The 24,769-nt window shown below is 46.5% G+C and overlaps 1 protein-coding gene across 2 annotated transcripts; it reads left to right on the forward strand.

Annotated features, from left to right (window-relative positions):
* The first annotated feature begins 1,857 nt into the window (after nucleotides 1-1,857).
* On the forward strand, nucleotides 1,858-23,804 carry phf21ab (PHD finger protein 21Ab). Of its 2 annotated transcripts, none has more exons than XM_047596681.1 (19): nucleotides 1,858-2,404; nucleotides 5,570-5,608; nucleotides 6,374-6,425; nucleotides 6,511-6,600; nucleotides 7,579-7,611; nucleotides 7,724-7,789; nucleotides 9,586-9,738; nucleotides 9,829-10,068; nucleotides 10,970-11,068; nucleotides 12,150-12,488; nucleotides 13,037-13,141; nucleotides 13,299-13,350; nucleotides 13,427-13,506; nucleotides 14,185-14,245; nucleotides 16,580-16,686; nucleotides 17,007-17,162; nucleotides 17,441-17,516; nucleotides 17,601-17,704; nucleotides 17,970-23,804. In XM_047596681.1, exons 3-19 carry the CDS (start codon nucleotides 6,384-6,386, stop codon nucleotides 18,711-18,713), a joined length of 2,547 nt encoding a protein of 848 aa, XP_047452637.1. In that variant the 5' UTR covers nucleotides 1,858-2,404; nucleotides 5,570-5,608; nucleotides 6,374-6,383; the 3' UTR covers nucleotides 18,714-23,804. The 2 variants fall into 2 exon arrangements, with proteins under 2 accessions (XP_047452637.1, XP_047452638.1); XM_047596682.1 differs by having other exon boundaries at nucleotides 13,040-13,141.
* The last annotated feature ends 965 nt before the right edge of the window (nucleotides 23,805-24,769 follow it).

The following is a 24,769-nucleotide window of genomic DNA, read 5'->3' on the forward strand; positions in this document are numbered from 1 at the left end:
CACGTCTACCTGATCCCAGAGCGGTTCTATGGGGGTCAGGACTCTGGGAGGCCGGTCCAGTTCCTCCTCATCCAGGTCTTTATGGACCTGGCTTTGTCTCTGGTTCTCAGTCCTGGTGGAACAGGACGGGGGTCGTCCCCAAACTGGTCCCACTGAGCTGAGAGCATGTTACTGTCCAGAATGTCTTCAGGGTTCCTCCGACTGGAACTAAGGGACCAAGTCCAGCTCCTGAACAACCAGTCGAAAACACATCGGACCAGAAACACTTTGACTCCAGTGTTCGTCCCGGAGACTTTCCTCTGTCCTCAGGATGAGACTTAATAACTGATCGTCTCCTTCACGCTGTCATACAACAGTTAGTGTTATTTCCTTTAATGCAGCATCAGAGTTTGAACTACTCGAGTATCGTCAGGTGTTCGGGTCGTTAATTAACTTTTCTATTGTTCATTTGGTTTTTAGGAATAAATGATCCTCAGACTTTGCTCTTGATTGGATCATTTTCTGGGACCTGGACTTCTTAGACTTCACTTCCACACGAGAACTCGTGTTTTAATGCAGTCACGTGACTGTTGAGATACTTTTAATGCACTGACACAACTTCACAGACTCAGTCAGTAAAAGTACTTTTACAAATACAGTTATTACTTTTGCAGCGTCTGGTTTTTTCTAATAAAATAAAACAAAAACGTGACATAGATCAGCTTCATAATTAAACACACACACACACACACACACACACACACACACACACACACACACACACACACACACACAGGATCATATCCTAAAACATTTATTAATCTATGAAGTGAATTAAACCATGTGAGGATGAATCTAAGTTCAATACTAAAGTTCACACGTTGAGATGCTGAACTTTGTTGATAATATAAAACATTATAAAACATTATCACCATGACAACCGTGTCACAAACACCACAGAAATAGTAAGAAGGACATTACAAGCAGCACAAAGATTATGTTTTAAACAGCTGATGTTAACGGGTTTAATTAGGGCGGCCATATTTGATTTTCAAAAACACAGGACATTAAATGTAAACAGACATTAAAACAGCTGATTGAACTTGAGACTCATAATGTTACATTATACATTAAATAAAACCCACTTTCTCTTTCAACTTAACTTATGATTGTTTCACCTCACAAACTTGAGTTACACGAGATATTGAACTGAGCTGAACCAGTAAGTACATGACATCACTCATCTGAGTGAACTTACTGTCAGTAAAACATTCCCCAGTTTAACTATATGTTCATTATATCATCAAGTTACTTTAACTCTTGTTTTTGAAACAGCTTTTGAACTTAATGGAGCAGACTCACACTGAATATACTCACAGTGTGAATACAGTTATTGAACAATAATAATAAAAATAAAACATAAATCTGAGATTTATTAACATCAGCTATAGACATGTGGAATGAACCATTTATAGGAGCGGATGCTGCTGTTTAGTGAAGACTGTGTTAATGATGGCAGGACTGTTGCACCAGAATGCACCGCTGTACCTAATGAAGTGGCGGGTCTGGGTAGACATTCCTCCACTCATTTATTCAGGCGTTTAAAACAGAGGAGCAGGAGGAGAAAAGGCCTCGACACCTCCTCCACCTCCTCCACCTCCTGCTCCTCCACCTCCTTCATCCGTCTCCTCTTCTCCTCCTTCTCCTCCATTAAGTGCAACAATCCGGAGGCTTCGGTGGGAGAAGTCATGGACTCGGCTCTGGATCCACGCAGAGAAACACGGAGTGATCCGAGTTCCACGGACACGGACCGTGGAACTCGGATCACTCCGTGTTTCTCTGCGTGTGTGTGTGTGTGTGTGTGTGCTGACTTTCTCTCCATAGAGTTTCACTGAGTTTACATCCGGGTTTTTTCCCTAGGCAATGGGAGTCGCAGCACCGCCGTTCCTTAGGCAAAGTGAAATAAATTCGCCGCACCGACACAAAAAGTAGTCCGCGGTTCGAACACGTCCTCCCCGCGCCCCGCTTCGCTCATCGGCCCGATTTAAGGAACTTTAAGGGGGACTCGAACAAATATCAAACTTCTCGCCGTGGATCGACGACCACCAGCGGGACGGGTGCGGAGTTTTTGTCCCCCTTCCTCCAGCTCCGAGGCGCAGGGATCTGTGCTGTGCTGAGGCTGAGCTGAATGAGATTGAAGAAGAGTTCTTCTTGTTTTGTAGCTTCAGTTTCTCTGTTTTTTACACAAATTTCACTAAAACTAAATCTAAAATACGGCTCCGGGCTGCAGCCGTGCGGGGAGGACGGCGGCCGGGCTGTTTCTGGAGCTCTTCTTCCACCGTGGATCGGCTTCTTGTAGATATAAATATATATATAAATATATATATATTTAATTAATCTAGAGAGGAGGACTGCTGCTGAGTAAGTAAGTGCACATTGGGCTTTTTTAATTTCCTAACTTTAATGTTGTGTGTGGTGAAAGTTTGCTGCGGTGCTGGTGGAGGTGCTGTGTCCGGCGGAGAGCGGCTCTTTGCGGGCAGGTGTGCGGGCTGGCGGCCGCTGTTAGCTCCGTGTGTTTCTGTGTGTTTCTTATTCTAGGAGTTGATATTGTGGAGGACAAGGGGCCGAGAGAACTTAGAGCCACGGACGGCCGCTCGCTGTCATCATTCCGGGGGAAAGATGGCGTCTTTAGGGACTTTAGGGACCCTCCCGTCCGCGCTCCTTCGTCTCCTTACCCCGGCCCCCCGTCTCTTTTTTCGGGGTGAAGTTATCAGCGTGGCTCGGAGCGTTAGCCGAGCGGCTAGCAGCAGCGGGGCTAGCATTAGCATTAGCGGCTAACGCTATCCACTTGTTCTCTCCGCGAAGCAAATGTCGCTTCAAAAAAAAAAAAAAACGGGTCCGGGTCCGGGTTCGAGTCCGGGTGGGAAGGATTTTTGGAAAGCGGGTTTCTGGGGGGGAGGATGGGGGAGGGAAGAGGGGAGAGGGAGGGGGCCGTGGATGTTTAATAAGAGCATTATAAAACATTTATTTCACCGACGAAACAACAACAAAAAAAGAGAAACAGACTTTTCAGTGTTTGGAGCTCAGCTCCTCAAACCTCCATCTTGGCTCCATGTGTTGTTGTCGGGCCTCTGCAGCGGCATGTGGGCAAGTTCAGCCCCCAACTTCATGTCCCACCCGGGGAGACGGTACACACAGTACACACAGAGTACACAGAGTACACACAGAGTACACAGAGTACACACACCAGGGTACTGGAGTAGACACAGTTCTGTAGTACTGCAACAAGTACCCCCAGTACCCAGGTATACAAAGGACCTGAGTACACACAGGTGGAAGTACAGAGTACACACAGTACTACACTACACACCAGAGTACTGGGAAAAGTACTGGAAGACGTACCTGAGTTCACACAGGTGGAAGTGCCCACAGTACACACAGTATCAGAGTACTGGGAGAAGTACTGCGTTCAAAAAGAGACTTGAGTAATTACAGCAGCTGGGTACGTACACCTGGAGGAACAGAGTACAGCCAGTACTAGAATACACACAGTACTGGGGAAAAGTACCCACGTACATACAGCTCATAGTACCCGAGTACAAACAGCTGAGTACATTACATATTACATGTAGTACTGGAAGAAGTACTAAAGTACATGAAGAAGTATCCGAGTACTTCACTACATCTAAGAGAAGAATATTTAAATTGTCAATGAATTAACTTAAATTAAACATTGAAACTCAAACATAAAAACTTTAACTTTACGAAATAAAGAAAGTACCTGGGTACCATCTCCTCTTCTTCCAGTACTAATGCAGTACTTCGATACTTCTTCTCTAGTGTTTCGTACTTTATCTGTGTACAGCTGCAGTTAATTAGAGTTTAATTTAAAATACAAGCCAGTTAATTGGAGTAATTCTACTGTTTGACTGAGTAAAAGTTACAGCAGTGGCTTTTCCTCAATGCAGTACTTCTATGAGTTCAGGTATAAGTTTTTACTATATTGTACTTTTATTGCACTGTTTTCATCTGATTTAGCTGGAGCCTCTTTCACAGTGATTTATAAAAACAGACACTACTCCAGGTCCTGGTACCTGGTCAGTGCGTCTATTTATTATTATTTATTATACTGCTGCTTATCTCTGCTGCTTCCTAATGTCTGACGCCCTGATCCAGGTCCAGGTTAGAGTCCTTCCTTCCTTCCTTCCTTCCTTCCTTCCTTCCTTCCTTCCTTCCTTAGAATAACTAGCATCAGAAATAAAGAAGAACTTAACCTGTGTGAGTCTTAAATCTGGATCATTTTAAAACCAGTTTAATCAGTTTATAAACTTCATGTCTTCGTTCCTGTGATTGTTGGTTTAATTTAAGAAAATCAAATATTGGATAAAATGATTCATGGTTCTCAGACTGGAGCCCAGTGAACTCGATAAACTTACGGTGAATAAAGTTATTTAGGGAAATGTGTTTTTGTACCTGCAGCCAGTGGTAAAAGTACAGATGTTTAACTGAGAAAAATAAACTTTAGCAGCTGGACGTCTGATGTGAGTTTTACTTATAACACATGTGATGTTACTGAAGAATTTCAGCTTCAGAACCGAAGAGAAAACTTGTTAAACGTTTATCCAGTGAAATTTCCCAGTTTGGGACGAATAAAGCGTCTTTGTCTGTGACATGAGAGGACGACCGGTGGTTTATAATGAAACACTGAACGGAAACAAGCAGCTGAGATGAATCTGTAAAATGTGAAATGTGTTAATGAGTCTCAGTGTTTACGTAAAAAATCTGAACCCAAACATAAACACGACCAAAGTCATTCAGAGACTCAGACTCTGAAGAGAAAACGTGTTTTCATCCTGCAGAGGGCGCTAGTACGACCAGCTACGCGCTAAGAGCAAACGCTGGGCCTGATGCTACTGGAGATGCTGGTCATGATGCTAATGGAGATATCGATGCTAATGCTGATGCTACTGGAGATATTGATGCTGATGTTGATGCCAGTGGAGATGCTGATGCTAATGGAGATATTGATGCTAATGGAGATATTGATGCTAATGGAGATATTGATGCTGAGGCTAAAAGCAATGCTAATGGAGATGCTGTTGCAAAACTTGATGCTAATGGAGATGCTGATGATAATCGCGATATTGATGCTAATGGTGATGCTACTGGAGATATTGATGCTAATGGTGATGCTACTGGAGATATTGATGCTAATGGTGATGCTATTGGAGATATTGATGCTAATGGTGATGCTACTGGAGATATTGATGCTAACGCGACATTCTGTTCAGTATTTATTTCTATGTATCATAAATCCGTCCAGGTCGTGGTGTATGTGTCACGTCCAGTGGCTTCATTAAACTGTTTGGATATAATATTTAAATGTTGATGTTCATCATCTGGTGAATCTTTATGGATATTATTTTTATCCATAATTATAATATTTATTGGTGAATCCCAGGATTAATTCTAATTGGCTGGAGCATGAATGAATCAGCTGTTAGTGACTGTTAGTGGTTTTTTAGTTGTTTTTGTCTTTGTTAAACTTCTGTGAAGAGTTTTGACGGAGTGTGTTTGTTGTGTGTCGCAGGGCAGCACAGAGGGGTGGAGTCAGTCCCACAGCCAGGTGGTGAGTCTCATTTAACGACACCAACCTTTATTTATCTCGACTCTTCTTCCAACTCACTGATCATTTACAACAATAAGGAAAAGATGAGGCTGAATTTGATTATTATGGAAAAATACTCTGATAATACAGTAAAGAGTTTCATTTTATTGACTTAAAAATAAATTTAATGAACAATAATTAAAGCTTATTTATTTTTATTGTGAAACAGTTTTGATTTCATTGAATTAAAATGTAAAATTCAGTCAAATGAAAGTTAGAAATTAATCCTTTTAGTTTGAATAATAAATCTAAATGTTTCTGTACATACATTTATTCACCCACACATCTGTACATACAGTGAATTAACTCAACTATAATAATAATAATAGTCTCTTATGAACGTTTTAATTATATACATGGTAATATTTTACGTTTTAAATAAATCCTTTTGTTAAGTTTATAATGTTTTTTGCTGTTGGAGTGTGATGTGATTCTGGGACGGTAACTTGTATTTAATGAATATAATAATGAGAAGAAGTTACTAATTTAATGAACTTTGAGTTTATTTAGTTTCATTAAAGGTTTTCATTTAGTTTTTCTGAGGTTCTGAGGTCGAGTCCCAGCATCAAAAGACCAACGAGAGAAAGTAGAATAAATGTAGATTATTTATCTGTGAGACAGTGAGTTTGAATAAATGTGTGAAGAAGTAATAATAATAATAATAATAATAATGTGATAGGTCTGTTTAATTAACTCTAATGAACATGTGAGTGTGTTTCGTTCCAGCGGCACTTTCATGCTTCAGTTGGATGGTTTTCCTACTGGAGACGGTGTTAAGGTAACGTGGACTCATGTAGGAGAAATAAACCCAGTCTGTGTCTGACCCGATCTCAACGGGACGTCCTGTGGTTCTGTGTGTTCAGGCTGATCGATCGGCTGGTAGACTGACGGGATCCATGATGGAATTACAGACGCTGCAGGAGGCTCTGAAGGTGGAGATCCAGATCCATCAGGTACCGACTCCACTCATGAAAAGGAAAAACATGTCCAACAGATGAAAAGAGTCAGAGGAAAATTAACGCTCCTGAGTCCAGAGTCTGACTCTACTTTTATCTGGTTCCTGGTTCGGTTTCATTCTGTCAAACTGTGTGAACACGTTGGAGCTAAAACCAGACTAGAACCATCAGAACCAGGAGGAACCAGTTAGAAAACCACAAACATGTTGAACCAACCATTTCTAGAACTTAGAATGTAAATCTAACCTGGACATTTCTAAAGCTGATCAACACATTTAGTTATTTACAACTATTTCCATTAAAACTATTTAGGACCATGTGCACAACTATCAGGTGTCCAACCAGTAATAATGTCTGAATGTCTCTAAACTGTCTCCTGTCTCCATAGACTGAATATAGCCTCACTGTTGCTTAGCAACCACTGACACATCATGTCCTGATTGGTTGATGGATGCATGTTTCCACCAATAGGAAAGAGGCTGTCATGTTGTGTTTGATGCTGCGTCGTCTTAAACTGGTCGTAGGATTTGGACTTAAAACGTGTTAAAACGTTAACTCTCCAACATCAGTTTAGATTCACATTCTAAAGCATCAGGTTAAACTTCATTAGTTAAACGGGTGAAAACATCAAGGTTCAGCTTCAGTTTGTAAAAACAGAGACAGCGGTTGAACTGTTTCCTAAAGCTGTGACCTGGGAGTCGGTGGCGTCTATTCAGAGTTTCACTGAGAGTCTCTCGTTCCACCGGAGCCAGAGGTTCGTCTCCTGGAGGAGAAACTCAAGTGTGTGTTAGCATGCTAGCAGGGTTAGCATGTACAGCTGCAGGAAGATCCATAAAGTTTATTCAAAAGATCATTTTTGTGCAGCTCTGCTCATGAACCTCCTCTGGGTGTAGTTCATGGTTGTGTTCAGTAGGTGTCACTGTGCTGTTTGTTTCTGACCTTCCTCCTCTTCTTCTTCTTCTTCTTCTTCTGCAGAAACTGGTTGCTCAGATGAAGCAGGACCCTCAGGTAAAACCGGGCAGATGTTTGTGTTGGTTCCTCCTCTGACAGGCGGCTCTGTAACACGTTTTAACCCGTTCTAACCCGTTCTAACACGTTCTAACCCGTTCTTCCTCCTCAGAACGCTGATCTGAAGAAGCAGCTCCACGAACTTCAGGCGAAGATCACGGCGCTCAGCGAGAAACAGGTACATGACCCGTCAGGTCTCAGCTTCCTGTCGGCAGCGTTTTCTTGATGAGTTTATTCGCCCTCGTGTCCTGATGAACCTGCTGGGAGCGAGTAGGAATCTCTCCTGCCTCCTGCTGGATTCATCCGGGATCTGCACACTCTGGTTTTCATGACTTAAAAATATCACTGATGTTGTTCCTGTTATTTCACTATAAATAGATTCAGTGTGTTTCTGGTCATGTGCTCAGTAAAAACCTGCTTCAGACCATGAACTCTCCATCACCAACAGCACACACACACAATAAACACACAATAAACACACAATAAACACACAATAAAACCAGCAAAGAACTAAATATATAAAAAAAACTATCTAGTGAAGCAAATACATCTAATACTTTATTTAATTAACTTTATTGAATTATCTCGTCTTCATCATGTTCTAATTTAAAATCTAATAATCTACATTCATTTCTTCCACATTAGTGGAAGTTTTAGATGTTTATGTGATTTATAATAAAACCCTGTTTCAACATAGATTCTCCAGCTCAGAGACACAGACACAAGTTTAACAACATGTTTGAAATGTAAATACACTGAAATGTATTAATTCTAGTGTGAAATAGAAACATATATGTTAAGTAAATACCTGAAATATCATATGGGACGGGCCTGTATATTTTTATGTAATGGTAATAATAAGCACTTACATTTAATTTAAAAGAAAAACGTTCACGATTAAGACACATTATTTATCCCACGTGTTAAATGAATCAGATTTATTCAGGTCAGTTTTCTTCACAAGCTAAAGAATGTGTTTGAATCCCAGCGTCTTGGTTTCAGCTCTGAACTCTTATTTTTAGCCTCTGTTAGATCTATTTTTATTTCTGTCACTGGTTCTTCTGGTAAACACAAAACGACTCGGTTTAAAGCACGTTCTCCGGTTAATTCACCTGGAGACGAGGAGGCTTCTCCTCTACATGTCTGGACCAGAGTCACAGGACCAGAGTCTGGTTCTGACACGGTAGGAGCTAAAACATGTAGTTTTATGTTTTTACTTCCTCCTGACTCGTGCTGCTCTGGTCCTCGTGGTTTGTGGTTGTTGTTCAGGTGGTGAATGAATGTGTTGTGTCCTTAGACATTAGTTTGTTCTGATCTCTGAACCAGTTCCATTATTATTATTATTATTAATGAGGAGCCTTGTTTAGCAGCTCTGACACATATTAGCAGCAGCATTGGCAGCTTGTCTTTGTCTTGGTTTGTCTTGGTTTGTCTCCAGCTGTTAGCCGCGTTAGCCCAAGTGCTAGCAGAATCCCCGGCTAACGTATGCTTGGCTTGGTTCATGTGCTGTTTGAAGCTGGAAAGAAAACTCCTTCCTGCGAGTGTGATGATACTTTATGTGTCTCCACTGGTCCCTCTTGGTGTCTTTGTCCTCAAATGTCCCATGGAGAGGACCAACGTGCTGTTTAGCGTCTTCCATCTTTATGGGTTGGTTCTGCTGCCTGTCACTACCGGATCAGCTGGTGCTAACGCTAACGCTAACGCTACTTGGACAAACTGAGACACGTTCACCTTGTTTCCCACCAATAAAAGAGAAGGTTAAGAAGGATTAAAGTAAATGTGCAAACTGCATCAGTGTCGGCCTCAAAATGTGAAGTTTCTACCAGTAACAGTGGCCAAGTATTTGTACTGTTGTACAGCAGGAACCATCTGACCATGAATGAAAACACTTCCTGCCCATTCTTAATAGAATAAAACCATAAAGTACTTGACCTGTGTGTTTGGTGGGTGTTTATATTCTCCTGTCCTCTCCAGAAAAAGGTGGTGGAGCAGCTGAGGAAGGAGCTGCTGGTGAAACAGGAGCCTGAGACCAAGCTGCAGCTGCAGGTCCAGACTCCTCCTGCAGGAGGCGACATCAAGCCAGCCACCCTCCTGCAGACCCAGCAGATAGGTGGAGGTCTGCAGCAGGTAGGAGGCTCAGCTCATTCTGGAGCTAATATAATAATAATGATAATAATAATGATAATAATAATATCATGACGTGTTCTTCCTCCCCAGACCCTGACGGTCACGCCGGTCCTCACCACCAAGACTCTACCTCTGGTGCTGAAAGCTGCCGCCACGCCCGCCCTGCCCGGCTCCGTCCTGCCGCAACGCCCGGCTACTGTCGCCATGGTAACCACGGCTATCACCAAGCCCGACTCACAGAACGCCCCCATCAACCTGCAGGTGACCCCCAGCAAGCTGACCAACCAGATCTCGGAGCCCGTGCGGCTGGTGTCCAAGAACGCCATGGTGGTAAGTTCCTCCGGTTCCTCTGATCGGGCTGATCTGATCCGATCTGTTCGAGGGAGGCCTTCAGGGCCTTTAGGAGGCCTTTAAGATGCCTTCAGGAGGCCTTTAAGATGCCTTCAGGGCCTTTAAGATGCCTTTAAGATGCCTTTAAGATGCCTTCAGGGCCTTCAGGGCCTTTAAGATGCCTTTAAGATGCCTTCAGGGCCTTTAGGGCCTTTAAGATGCCTTTAAGATGCCTTCAGGAGGCCCTTAAGATGCCTTCAGGGTCTTTAGGAGGCCTTTAAGATGCCTTCAGGGCCTTTAAGATGCCTTTAAGATGCCTTCAGGGTCTTCAGGAGGCCTTTAAGATGCCTTCAGGGTCTTTAGGAGGCCTTCAGGGTCTTCAGGAGGCCTTTAAGATGCCTTCAGGGCCTTTAAGATGCATTCAGGGCCTTCGGGAGGCTGGCGGTGTCTCATGGGGGCGGTGCTGGAGCCGGTGGGGGTGAGTGGTGGTCTCCTGGCAGCCAGACTCTGCTGAGGCGTCTCACTCTGGTCGCCTGGTGACGTCCAGGCCGTGAATCCGGTCGGTTCCAGAGGAGTTAACGTTTAGTAGAAACACTTATTTTATTATTACCTGCAGTGAAAAACCCAGTGGTTTTTATTTAAAGTCAGAACGTTTTCAGATCAGAGAAATCTTTCCCTCGACTGAACAAGTTCGTCGTCCAAACTCTGTTGTCACGAACGTCCGATAACAGGTTCCACATTGTTGCTACGGTAACACAGGTGTTGCTATTACGGAAATGTGCCGTCGTCACGGTAACAGGGGTGTAGCCGTCACGGTAACAGAGGTGTCGTCGCCGCGGTAACAGAGGTGTCGTTGTCACGGTAACGGACAGATCCACCATCTGCTGTGGTTTTGTCTCAGGTGCAGGCCACCACCACCGCCGCCTCCTCCCAGCCAATCAAAGTTCCTCAGTTTGTCCCTCCTCCTAGACTGATGCCTCGACCCACCTTTCAGCCACAGGTGCGTCCCTGTAAGCCCCGCCTCCAAACCCTAACCCCCTCAGATCCGTGTGTGTGGTCCACCTGAGGTCCAGCAGGGGGCACCGAAGCAAACTCATGCCTTGCTGCGTGGCACTAAAACATTGTTTGCTCTGTGCTGCCTCTACTCATCTCTTCTCCTTCTCGTGCTTCTTTTCATTTTCAAACCGACGTGTGAACAGGTTGTCTTCCAGGTTTCCTGCCTGAGTGTTTGTGTTTTTTACCTTTTCGTGTGGACGGCTTGTTTTCCTGCAGCTTCTTGGTATTTTTGATTTTGTCTTCCTGGCTGTTGCTGTGTTTTAACCCTTTAGTGCAGAAATGTGGTTGATGTTAATGCTGAGTGACACCTCTGGGAGAGCGACCAGTCGTTTCATCATCAGGGTTCAGCTCCATTCACAGACAAAATTACTGCTCAGATCGAAGTGATTTATTCACTGAATGACTTGGGATTCATCAAAGTATTAATTAACTGATTTAATTTTACGCTGCAGGTAAAACCTCGTCAGTGTTTAGTTTCTCTCAGAGAAGAACCAGGTTTATTTAGACTTGGACCAGAGTTCCACCGTGGAGAATATTTCCTGAACCAGGAGACTGAGATAAACTTTCTCTTTTTACCAAAATAATCCCTGGTTCAACTGTGAGGTCGACCTCTGGTTTATATCATTTTATATTAACAGTGAAGATTGAGAAACTGTTTTTATCTCTGGGGGGAAATTTAAGGCACAGTAGCATCAAAAAAATAATAATTGAACAACACAAAGTTAAAAAATAAAAATAATGTGCATTGGGAGAAAAATGCTAATTGCATTGATTATGTATTGACATGTTTTTGCAGAGGTACTGTGGTTTATCAGCATCTCATTTTCCACTCATGTCGTAGGGGTCGGGGGGGGGACGAGGGGGGGGTTATAAATATATTAAAAATAAATGACAAACAGTGAAATAAGTGTTAGTGGCGTTAGCTTTAGCGTCAGTTAGCCTGAGCTGGAGCTCCTCCGTGGCGTTACTCAGTGGTGTCGGCTCGTCTCGCTGCTGCTTTCTGATTGGCTGTCTCCCGTCTCCAGGTCAGGCCCAAACCGGCCACGCCCACCAACGTTCCCATCGCCCCGGCGCCCCCCCCGCCCATGATGGCGGCCCCTCAGATGCTGCAGAGGCCGGTCATGTTGGCCACCAAGCTGTCGTCCTCGCTGCCCTCGGCCGCCCCCATCCACCAGGTCCGCATCGTCAACGGACAGACCTGCGGCAAGACCGGCGCCGCCCCCCTGACCGGCATCGTCATCGCCACCTCGGTGGCCGCGCCCCCCCGCCTCGCCAGCCCCGCCCAGGCCCCCAACACCGCCCCCGTCCCCACCCCGACCCCCGCCCAGCCCATCCAGATCAGCAGCCTGACCCCTGAGCCCAAGGTAGCGTCACTGTTACATCATCACTGTTACTGTTTATCTGAACAGCTGATCACATGTTTATACCTTTACAAACTAATGATGTCATTTATTTACATTCTGATACACACATATACACACATACACACATTTACAAACATATTAACAGAAAAGCAGGACGTCAAATATAATAATAACAGAGACAAAAATAGTAAAATATAAAAACATTAAAAATGAATCCTCCTCCTCCTCCTCCTCCTCTTCCTCTTCCTCTTGCTCCTCCTCTTCCTCCTCCTCCTCCTCCTCCTCCTCTTCTTCCTCCTCCCCCTCCTCTTCTTCCTCCTCCCCCTCCTCTTCTTCCTCCTCCCCCTCCTCCTCTTCCTCCTCCTCCTCCTTGTCTTCCTCCTCTTCTTCCTCCTCCTCCTCCTCCTTTTCCTCCTCCTCCTCTTCCTCTTCCTACTCCTCCTCCTCCTCTTCCGCCTCTTCCTCCTCCTCCTCCTCTCCTCCTCCTCCTCTTCTCCTCCTCCTCCACCTCCTCTTCCTCTTCTCCTCCTCCTCCTCCTCCTCCTCAGCAGACTGTTAAATCAGGAGCAGCGGAGCAGAAGGCCGGCCCCCCCTCCTCCTCCACTCCTCCGCTGTCTCCGCCCCCCAGACCCAAGAAAGAAGAGAACCCAGAGGTAGGATCCATCATCAGGTCACATCCCTTCTCTACGTCTCTGTCATTACTGTTTCTGGTCCGGTCCCTTTATATTAACCTGGTCTGAACCTGAACCTGGTCTAGAATGAGACTCTGTGAATATTTAGTGTTTCCTGATCAAACTGTTCCTCCTGCAGAAACTGGCCTTCATGGTTTCTTTGGGCCTCGTCACACACGACCACTTGGAAGGTGAGTGAGTTTTAAACTGGCTGCAGGAAAAAGAAGAAGAAGAAGAAGAAGCTAACGTCTGTGTTGTGATCTGCAGAAATCCAGAGCAAGAGGCAGGAGAGGAAGAGGAGGACGACGGCCAACCCGGTTTACAGCGGAGCCGTGTTTGAACCCGAGGTTCGTTCAATGAGCGACACAGTTTTCAATAAGGACGTCACAGTTACCACGGTAACGAGATGTTAAATAACATGAACGACGAAGAGTCGTCCTTCCTGGTTCAATTAAAACCAGAGATTTTAAGTCTTGTGACAGTTCTAGTTTAAAGGAGGGAAGAGAATCTGTGAGTAAACCATAGACTGTATTTTATTATGGAACAGCTCCCCCCGGTGGCTGGAGGCTGAAGTATAGATCATAAGCTCCACCCCCTCCATGTTAGTGGGCGTTAAAATACACGGTTAAGTTAATACAATGTTGATGAATGTTCTTTGTCAGTTTTTTGGTTTTGGTTTTAGTTCGTTATTTGACAACAGGATGGGACATAAAAAATAAATGGAAAATAATCTCAGTGTATACAACACTTCCTTGTAGCTGGTGGAGGTGGAGCAGTAGCGTAGCATTAGCTGTTTAGCATTAGCTAAACGGAAACACCAGTGAGTCTGGAGGAAGAGTGGGCGGGGCATCGATATCGTGGCTCCGCCCTCGGACCGAACTGATCAGACGCTGGCTCGAAGCTCATAAGATGGCGCGAAAATAGCGTCGGTTTGACCAGTGAGAGGAAGTGGAGACGTGTTTAGTCCATATTTATCAGCTGAATCCTGGATGTGACGTAAACGTGAAACTTTTTGTGTCTTTCAGAGGAAAAAGAGCGCAGTGAGTTACCTGAACAGCCCTCTGCACCAGGGGACCAGGAAGAGAGGTCTGTATGAGACACTAGAACCAGAGTTTATCCAGGACCGGGGACATCAGAGACATCATAGAGACAGTTGAGACAGTTGAGACATCGTAGAGACAGTTGAGACAGTTGAGACATCGTAGAGACATATCTGTGACTCGCCACTAATCCCCTGCTCTTTTCTCCTGCTGCTGCTTCTTGTCGCTTCGTTTGGTTTCAGACCAGATTTCTTCTTCTTCTTGTTCTTCTTGTTCTTCTTCTTCTTCTTCTTCAGCTCCTTCTTCTTCTTCTCCTTCTCCTTCTTCTTCTTCTTCTCTACGTCTTTAAATAAAACATGAACACATATAGCTTTAATAATGAATCCTGCAGCCAGGTTGAATATTTGCAGAGTGATAATGATCAGACCTGAGCAGCGTCTCTGTGGAGAAGAAGAAGAACTCTGGTTAAAACCTGCTGGGACTGTTTGAAATGCATCCTGGGAATTGTAGGAGGTAGCTAATGAAGTTGTATGAGTGTGACTGGCTTTTAGGTTTAACTCTAAGTAATCCTCTCACAGCTGGTTTCTGCCGGATTAATGTTGTCATGTGGAGCTCTGTCAGATTTTAACACGTCTCAAGTCGATCACTTTATAAATGGGATCAAAGCTCAAATATTCCACTAGTTCCTGTCCAGATTAAGAGCAGGAACTACACCACCTGGCCATAAAGGTCCAGTCCATCCTCCACCTGGATGTAACTGAGCTCATAGTCCAGCGCCTCCTGGTGGATCATTAGTTCAACAGGTTCTTTAAGACCAACTGATTCAATGAGGAGCTTCTCATTTCCTCCACATCCTGTGGTGGAGGAGGAGATGTTAGTCTGGTGGAGGAGGAGATGTTAGTCTGGTGGAGGAGGAGATGTTAGTCTGGCGGAGGAGGAGATGTTAGTCTGGTGGAGGAGATGTTAGTCTGGTGGAGGAGGAGATGTTAGTCTGGTGGAGGAGATGTTAGTCTGGTGGAGGAGAAGATGTTAGTCTGGTGGAGGAGATGTTAGTCTGGTGGAGGAGATGTTAGTCTGGAGGAGAAGATGTTAGTCTGGTGGAGGAGAAGATGTTAGTCTGGTGGAGGAGATGTTAGTCTGGTGGAGGAGAAGATGTTAGTCTGGTGGAGGAGAAGATGTTAGTCTGGTGGAGGAGATGTTAGTCTGGTGGAGGAGGAGATGTTAGTCTGGAGGAGGAGATGTTAGTCTGGTGGAGGTGGAGATGTTAGTCTGGAGGAGGAGGAGATGTTAGTCTGGTGGAGAAGGGTCAAATCATTGGCTGCATCAAGCAGAGGAAACATCTAGAAACTACTAAAACTGGGTTAAGACCTTTATTACAGACTGGAAGGACAGTGGAGAACCATGTTCTACCAGGAAGAAATAAATCCTGATTGATGGAGAAACGTTTGGAAGAAAAGCAGCAGTAGAACTCAGGGCTGTGTTTAATAGTGGAAGGAAGAGCATTTCACACCATGGACAATGTGAAGGGAACTCAAGGGACTGAACAGAAAACCACTGATCAGGGAGGACAACCGGGAAAAAAGGCTCCAGTCTGACAGGGAGCAGCACAAATGTCCCCTGATGTGGGGTTGGTGCAGATGTTCAGGTCCAGGTTCAGAGGATGAGGTCAGCTGACTCCCTGAATACACTGAAGGAGCAGGTTCTTCCATCCATCAGGATTCATGGGGCTCAGAGAGAGAAAGAGGTTCAGGGAGCATGAGACCAGACCAGAGTCCGAGACCTGAACCCAGAGAGAAAGTTGACTGAGTGGATCAGACCTGAGACATCATCAACACAAGATCTGAATAAAAACACTGGATGGAAGAAACCTGGAGACACTGGAGAAGCTTCTTATTGAACCAATGGAGTCAAAGCTGGAGGAGCTCCGCCCACAGACTAGAGGGGAGGAGCTCCGCCCACAGACTAGAGGGGAGGAGCTTTTATTTTTTGGTCAGGTGGTGTATTTGTAGTCCCAGTGACATATTTGTAGTCCCAGTGAGGATGACGTGTTAAGGTCTGACATGAGTCCATCCAGCAGGTTTGTAGTCGGTTCAGCTCCATGGAGCCGGTCTCCTGCACTAACACTGCTGTCTGTGCTTCTGACTCCTCCTCTTCCTCCTCCTCTTCCTCCTCCTCTTCCTGCTCCTCTTCCTCCGCTCCCCTGACTCATGCTAGCCAACGAAGACTCCCTTTCCAAGGTATGTCATACAGACTGTTTGTTTTTGTTTTTTCCCCCTCTCCATCTTTCTTTTTCTTTGTTTTTTTGTTTTTTTTTGTTTGTTTTTGTTTTGTTTTTTTTTTTTGTTTTTTCCGTCTTTGTCGTCTGTCTCATTTCACCCAGGTCGTCCACCCAAATACAGCAGCGTCCCGGAGCTGGGCAGCCTCACCCCGACCTCCCCCTCCAGCCCCGTCCATCCCCTCCCCCTGCCCAGCCCCAGCTCTGGGGATGTAAGTAACGATGGGGGAGACGGACAGCCAGCTCAGCGGGTCGGACACCCTCCGCCCATCACCTGCACACCCATTAGTTTGTCTCCATGTGATAACCATCCAGTCATCAGTTGGTTTTTATTTGATGCAGCCTTACAAAGTGAACAGAGTCCTGTAGCCCAGAGCCAGAACCATTAATAACTACTACACACTCTAACCAGCCTGTGGCTCAGCCCATTAACACACCATGTCCATTAGACACCAGGCCAGCCCCAGACTAAACCAGATCATGGGGGGCTCAGTGGGGCAGGGAAACTGATTGGTCCAATTCTTCCTCGCAGGGAGACATCCATGAGGATTTCTGCACTGTGTGCAGACGCAGTGGCCAGTTGCTCATGTGCGACACGTGTTCTCGTGTTTATCACCTGGACTGCCTGGATCCGCCCCTGAAAACCATTCCTAAAGGCATGTGGATCTGTCCAAAATGCCAAGATCAGGTAACCGCTGCAGAGTCAGGGTCCAGGGAGGGGCCTCCTAGACGGTCCTGAACTTTAGGACTGTTCAATCCTTTGTAAGCATACACACGATGCAGTATTGTTTTTTTGTGCTGTCTCATTCATTGTGTAAAGATCTCAGCATCTCACATCCATCCACTTCATTACTTGTCCCTTCTCGGCCTCACCACAGGGTGGCGCTAGCTCTGCCCCCCCCCTCCCTCCCCCCAAGTCTTTTCTACATCTCAGCGTCTGTGACAACTTCCAGCTTCTCTTTGCAGATCCTGAAGAAAGAAGAGGCCATCCCCTGGCCCGGCACGCTGGCCATCGTTCATTCCTACATCGCCTACAAAGAAGGTGACCAGAGTCTCCTCCTGCTGGTGAAGACCTGTCGGTGCACGGGGCCCTCACTCATCTGGATCTGGTCTCTGTCTGTTTCAGCTAAAGAAGAAGAGAAACAGAAGCTCATGAAGTGGAGTTCAGAGCTGAAGCTGGAGCGAGAGCAGCTGGAGCAGCGAGTCAAACAGCTCAGTAACTCCATAACGGTGAGACCAGGATCACACATCAGCACTGAGTCCAGGTCCCACGAAGAACCAGAAACTCAGCAGAAGACGAGTTGAACCGATTCATTCGACCACTAGTAGAAACGATCGGTCTTTATTTCCTCTGAAGCTTCAGTTCTGATCAGATCTGTAACAGTGTCTGTAACAAACGTGTCTGCATGCAACAAGTTCACTGAAGGAACCCTGTTGTTGTGTTGTTGTTGTTGTTGTTGTTGTTGAGTTTAATCCTGGTTCCTTGTTCCTTCAGAAATGCATGGAAACCAAAAACTCCATCCTGGCTCGTCAGAAGGAGATGCAGCTTTCTCTGGACAAAGTCAAACACCTGATCCGCCTCATCCAAGCCTTCAACTTCAACCAAGCTCTGGCAGAGACGGAGGGGCAGGACGTCAGAGTCCAGTCTGGTCCTGGAGCTGGTCCTGGAGCCGGCCCCGGTCCCGGAGCCGGTCCTGGAGCCGGTCCTGAGACCACTGAGGGGTCTGAACCTGCTCCAGACCTCAACTCTGTGGATGCAGCCAAGTCGGACAGCGCCGAGGAGAAGAAGGCAGAGGATACAGCCACGGGAGGGGGCAACCAAACTGACAGCACCGCCCTAACAGCAGATAACAGCCCCCGGGGCGGGGCAGGGGGCGGGGCAGGGGCAGGGGGCGGGGCTACCACAGAGACTGGTCTGGAGGCCGAGGCCAAGCCTGAGGCCGAGGCGGCGCCGGCGGCTGAGGTGGTTGCGACGGTCGCTACCACCAACGGCACGTCTGAGCCACACGGCCCCGCCCACAGCCCCGCCCACGGCCCCGCCCACAGCCCTGCGGGGGGCGGGGCCACCAACAACAACTCTGACAACAAGACGGCCGTGGTGGAGCCACCAGAGGAGGAGGAGGAGAAGCAGGAGGAGATCAGCCACAGTGACGGCAGCAACACCAACAACAGCAAAACCTCAGAACCCTCCCAGCATTGTTTGCCAGCTCTGGTCACTAGTTTGGACACGAAGGAGTGAAGCTGTGTCTCTGGAGTCAAACATATATATTAAAGAAAAGAAGACTCTGCTTGCACCACACGGTGCCCTGAAGTTGCCAATCTGTATAAATGTTGTTTGTTTGCATTGTATTGTCAGACTGTGTCAATGGTAGATATACAGCCAGAGTGTCCCGGCTCTGGGGAGACGTGGGCCGTCCCTCCACCGAGGGGGGGGGGGGGGTCCAGGAAGGACAGCGAACGCACCAGTGTCCTCATGCCAATTAGTGAAGGACGTCATGGAGGGGACGCTCCGAGGGAGATTCAGCTCATCATCACACCAGTGTGTGCCTGTTACAGTGGCCCCTGTGTTCTCGGGGGGGGGGGGTGTTCAGAAAGGCCACCACGGTAACGGGGGGGGGGGGGGTCCTGGTCCGAGAAGCAGTGTTGTGATAGAAAGTGAAGAGAGAACCGGTTCATCCCCTCATCCCAACGGACTCAATGTGAATAACCCCCCCCCCCACAGGCCCCACCCAGGCCCCAGCCCCGGCCCCGGCCCCACCCCGACTGACCCCCCAACAGACCCCGACCCCCCAACAGCCCCCGACCCAGACAGAAACCATTCCAATCACACCATGACCCCGTCCAGTCTCTCACAGTCCAGTATGCTTCAGCCAGGCTCAGCCCTCCATGAGCCCCCCATCTGGATCTGGGTCTGGATCTGGGTCTGGATCTGGGTCTGGATCTGGGTCTGGATCTGGTTCTGGGTCTGGGTCTGGATCTGGTTCTGGGTCTGGAACATAATGGGACATTTAGACCAACGTCAGCAGAACCTGTAGCGTCCTGGTTCAGACCTGACAACATTCCCTGGGTTTTAACCCCTGACTGAAGCATTGGGACTCTATCAGACCCCCCCTCCCACCACACCCCCAGCCCCTCCCACCCCCAGCCCCAGCCCCTCCCCCACCACACCCACAGCCCCTCCCACCCCCCAGCAGAGACTGGACCTGAGCTTCAGTCTGGTTCAGATCAGGGTCGTATCTGAGGCTCACTGAAGCTTTAATAACACGACGCCCCCCCATAGAACCAGGACCAGACCAGACCGGACCGTCCCAGACCACCTCAACCCGGCTAATCTCCCCTGTGTCCCCCCGTGTCCCTGAGCTGAGTGGGAGGACCAGGTCCATGTCTTCAGTGGTGTCGGTCAAGTGTAGTGATTGAGTTCTTCATTTGTGAGTCAAAGTGAGTCAACTGTGAGCACTAAATGTGAAGTTGCAATATTGCAATGTCAACACACACACACACACACACACACACACACACACACACACACACACACACACACACACACACACACACACTCACTCTATATCTGGGCTGTGTTTCTTTTTATAGGAAAAGATATTCAGGTCTTCCTAGTCTTCAGAATAAGTGCTTTCTGTTCCTGAACCTGCTGGACCGGCATTATCAACACAGAGAGGAGCCCTCCTTCCTCTGGGGGGGGGGCTGAGGTGGGGGGGTGGTGGTCTTTGAGCATTTCTGTTGAATCCTGAACTGCCAAAACCATGTTGCATCCAAATTGAGCAGGGACCGTCCTCTTCCTGGTCCAGAGGGCCTGGTTGGTGGTGGAGTCAGGGGGGAGAGCTGGCTGAATAATAATGATGGGGGGGGGTCGATCCTGCTCCTCAGACCAGGCCACAAACCCTGAGATTAAAGCACAAGCTTGCTGCATCACAAAGAAGTGCTGAAGAGCTTTTTGTATGTTCCTATGGATTAAACAGAGTATGCATCTCTACGTCTCATATTTTTCTAGAGGATTTAAACCCGAGTCTGAGGCTCATGAGTCCGGCTCATGTTTTCTGGATTGTTGCTCTTCTCTTTCTGGAGCTCGTCTCAAACGCTGCTGGTTTTCAGCTCCATCCGTGGCTCCTGGACCCTGGTCTGGGCCCTGGTCTGGGCCCTGGTCTGGGCCCTGGTCCGGACCCTGGTCTGGGCCCTGGTCTGGACCCTGGTCTAGTCCTGAACAGGGCCTCTCGCGTCCCATCGTTTGCTGAGGACAAACCTTGTTCCTCTAAAATGTCACTGGAGCATCTTTAAATGTTTCATCTAGACCAGAGGGGGCCGGCTCAGTCTAGACCAGGGGGGGGCAGGTCAGTCTAGACCAGGGGCCGGTTTGATCTAGAGGGTCCGGACCAGTAACGCAACACAATCACAACCAGGAAGTAACCACAACTACACACTTTAACATTAGTTTTAGAACAAGGAGGTCAGACCCTCCCACCCGTCGGTGAGCGCTAGCATGCTAGCAGCGCTAAGGCCATCCTATGTCTTCCAATGGAAACCATTAGCTTATTTAGCATGTTAGCATGATGACTGATTCACATGCAACATCCTGATCTGACACAGACACAGGAACAAAGCAAAGATGATGAAACGACGTTTCAAACCTGTGGCCTGTGGACCAGGACTAAACAGAACCAGGACCAGACAGACCCAGGACTAAACAACCAGGACCAGACAGACCCAGGACTAAACAGAAACGGGGCCAGACAGAACCAGGACTTAACAGAACCAGAACCAGACATGAGTCCAGATCAAACTATTTTTCTGTTATTGAATCTAATCATCTTCTTCTTTGAACTAAAACGGATGTTGAAGTGTGTAGTTGTTGTTGCTTCCTGGTTGTGATGCTGTTGTGTTACTGGTCTGGACGTGGCCCCTGTAAACCCCCCCCCCCCCGGTCTAGTTTGACTCTTCTGTTTCATATCACACGGACTCTTGGAACCATATCTGACACCTGAACTTCTGGCATCAGCTGTTCAAACTGCCTTCACTGAAGATTAGATCCGACTTTATTTATCCCGGGGGGGCGGGGCGAGCGGGGCGGAGGGCGGGGTCAGGGAAGGGGCGGGGCGGAGGGCGGGGTCAGTGGCATCACTGATGAGGAGCTGGAGGAAGAGAAGAGCCAGAGATGCAACTCTTAGCAGAAAAATGGCAACTAATGTTTAACCAGTTCCTCCTGAATATCATGCGTTGTGTGTTTTGTCGTCTGTGGGTGGATGTTCTTCTTCTTCTTCTTCTTCTTCGGTCTTTCCTCATGTCAGACTGTGTTCACTCACGGCTTCAGTCTCCTCACTCACCACCGCTTTCTTTCTAAAGCCCAAACCTGTTCCAGACAAACTCTCCCTCTGTACAGTAGGTACCTCGAGTGCCTTTCTTCAAACAGCAGATAATATTTGTCTCTTGACTTGCACTGTGACTTGTAGAACCTTACTACCCCTCTGGATTACCCCCCCTCACCCGATCCACATCCCCCCCCCCCGTCCCAGGATCTCCTCCAAACCCGGTCCCTTCACCTCAGGCTGCCAGTAGTCGATGCAAGTTGAACCATTTCATATTAGATTTCATATTCTGCCGTTTTAATTGACCACATAGTGTTTTGTTGAATAGAGGAGTTGCCTTAAATGTGTTTTATTTTCCTTTTTATGTGATTCACTTTTACATTCGGGAAAAAAACTTGTGGTGCGGACGCTGGCGGGTCAGAGGCCGTGTGTTGAGAAGCCGCTCGGAGTTCAGTGCTGCACTTTTGGTTTGACCAGTATTATTATCAGAGAGGGTCCACGCCCCGGATGTTAGTTTTAGTTTGAAAGGTCCGTCCTGGTCCCCGGCCCCCGGCCCCAGGTCCCTGGTCCCGGTCCCGGTCCCTGGTCCCCGGTCCTGGTCCTGGTCCTGGTCCTGGACCCGGTCTCTGGAACCTGTGACGATCAAACTTCAACGGGATTAGCGGCGGCCGTCCCCGGCGGCGGCGGAGCTCATGCCTTCTTATGCAAACTTTTATACAGGATTTGTGGAACCTTTTTAATATGCATTTAATTTTGTTTCTTTGTTTTGTTTTTAGTTTTTATGTGAAACTCGAGTCACCTTCGTTTTCTTTGAACTTTCCAGCGTCCTGAAGCCAAACGCGTTCAGTTGAGTTTGATAGTCGAAGCCGTCCACGTCGTCGTGGCAACGGGTTTCAGAGACAGAGATGGAGAGAAGGCCATGGATGGATGGATGGAGGGAGGGAGGGAGGGAGGAGCGGTTCCTGTCCCAGGGACTAGAAAGAATTTGACTCCTGGTTGTGCAACCACACACCTGAAGGCTGAGGTTTTACAAATATCAGACATGAAGTAAAAGCCTTATTTGCTGTTTTACAGATTTATGTGTGGGTTAAAAAGGACGGGGGGTGAACATGGGGGGGTCCTAATGTCCAAATGGTCCCTCGCTTTCTCTGAAAAGTGAATCTATCCAAAGAACGCTGCAGACGTACCTTCCTGACACGGTCGCTGTGTTTGGGCGTCGAGCTGGAGGGCGGGAGGGGACGGGGACGGGGACAGGGACAGGACGGGGACGGGGATGGGGACAGGACGGGGATGGGGACGGGGACGGGGACAGGACGGGGACAGGACGGGGGCAGGACGGGGGCGTCGCTCCCGTGGCTCGAGTCTTTCCATGGTTCAGTTTTAAAACGATCAAGTCATGATTGTGGCCTTCTAGTATTCTGTCGATACATGACGTCATTTCTCCGTCGTTCCCGCTCGCCTCCATCACTCATTCATCCGTTCATCCGTCCCTCATCCCTCCATCCTGTCCAGACCCAACTGTACCTGCAGCTTCTTACCTCATCCACGGCTGATTCCACTGGGGGTGTGTTGAGTGCAAAAAAAACAAAAAAACTACAAAAACAGAATTAAAACAGTAAAAAATAAAAGAAGTCTTTTTTTATCTTCCATTTGGTGAGATGCATTGTAGCGATATGAATAAAGAAAAAGTTCACCTGGTGTGCTGAATAATGTGTAAATTGGTAATTACACAATCTGAATATTTGTATAATTGTTTGTATTTTTTCATAATGATTTTGGAAAGGAATGTGTTTATTTTTTGACTTCTGTTCCAGATGTGTCTTCTGTTGGCCTGACATTGTGACTGGTCTGGTGGGATTCTTACCTCTGTATTGAGCCTCTTCTGTGATGAATTCTTTGTATGCAGTGTTTAGGAAATACTGTAGGGAACATGGGGAGGAGTTGATATTAGGAGCATTTGATCAATTTGTATTTATTTATTTTATCATTTTGTTAATAAATTGTGAAAACCACCACGTCTCCTCCTGATGCTTTCTATTTATCCGACTTATCAGACAAACCTTTAGAAATATTTGTGTGTGTGTGTGTAATATATATTAAATACAGTAATTTACAAACGAACTTCAACTAAAGGACACTAGCATTTACATTTATCATGTAAAACCGGAACAAACAGAACTTTATTAGATGTTGTCATCACAAAGAAAAAAATAATGTAGCATAAAAATTGTGACCATTTAAAAGTAATATTAAATATAGTTAGTTATATTAGGATTAACAGTGTTGTTATTAGTTATAGTATATGTGGTACATTTTTATTAAATAAAGCGAATGTTAGTGTTAATAAAACTAACGTTAAAATAGTAATACAACATTCCTGAAATGTAATGAAAAGCTAAGGCGATGCCCCATATTTCGTTCTACCAGTTTTTGTATCACATATCCTTTTGTTTTCCTATCATACGCGCAGCCAACAACAAACGCACTAGCATTAGCTCCGCTGGTGCTAACATGCTACTTCAAATACTGAATTAGGGCGCCTTCGCTCCGTGTAGCAGAGTGGCGCAGCGGAAGCGTGCTGGGCCCATAACCCAGAGGTCGATGGATCGAAACCATCCTCTGCTAATTTTTATTTTTTTTGTTTTCTTTCGCAGTGGTTCAGATTTCATGATTCAAGCTGAAATATGAATTTGTAAAAATATTTTTTTATAAAATCTGTAATTTTTCTACTTTCTAGTTTTAACAGATTCGCTGACATGTAAGTATTAAATTATTAAAATATTGTAAAACCTTGAAGTTGAAGCTCTGGCAGAATTAATAATTAAACTAAAGAATCAATAAGTGACGTCATGAACTTAGAAACATTGGTTGTTTTTCTGAACATTGTGTATTATTGTGTTATTATTGTGTCTTTATAGGGACTTAATGTGGTGGATTCATGTGGTTGTGTATTCTAGTGTTAATATTGCGTTAGTGT

The sequence above is a fragment of the Mugil cephalus genome, chromosome 10 (assembly GCF_022458985.1).
Source record: "Mugil cephalus isolate CIBA_MC_2020 chromosome 10, CIBA_Mcephalus_1.1, whole genome shotgun sequence".
Classification (NCBI taxonomy): domain Eukaryota; kingdom Metazoa; phylum Chordata; class Actinopteri; order Mugiliformes; family Mugilidae; genus Mugil; species Mugil cephalus.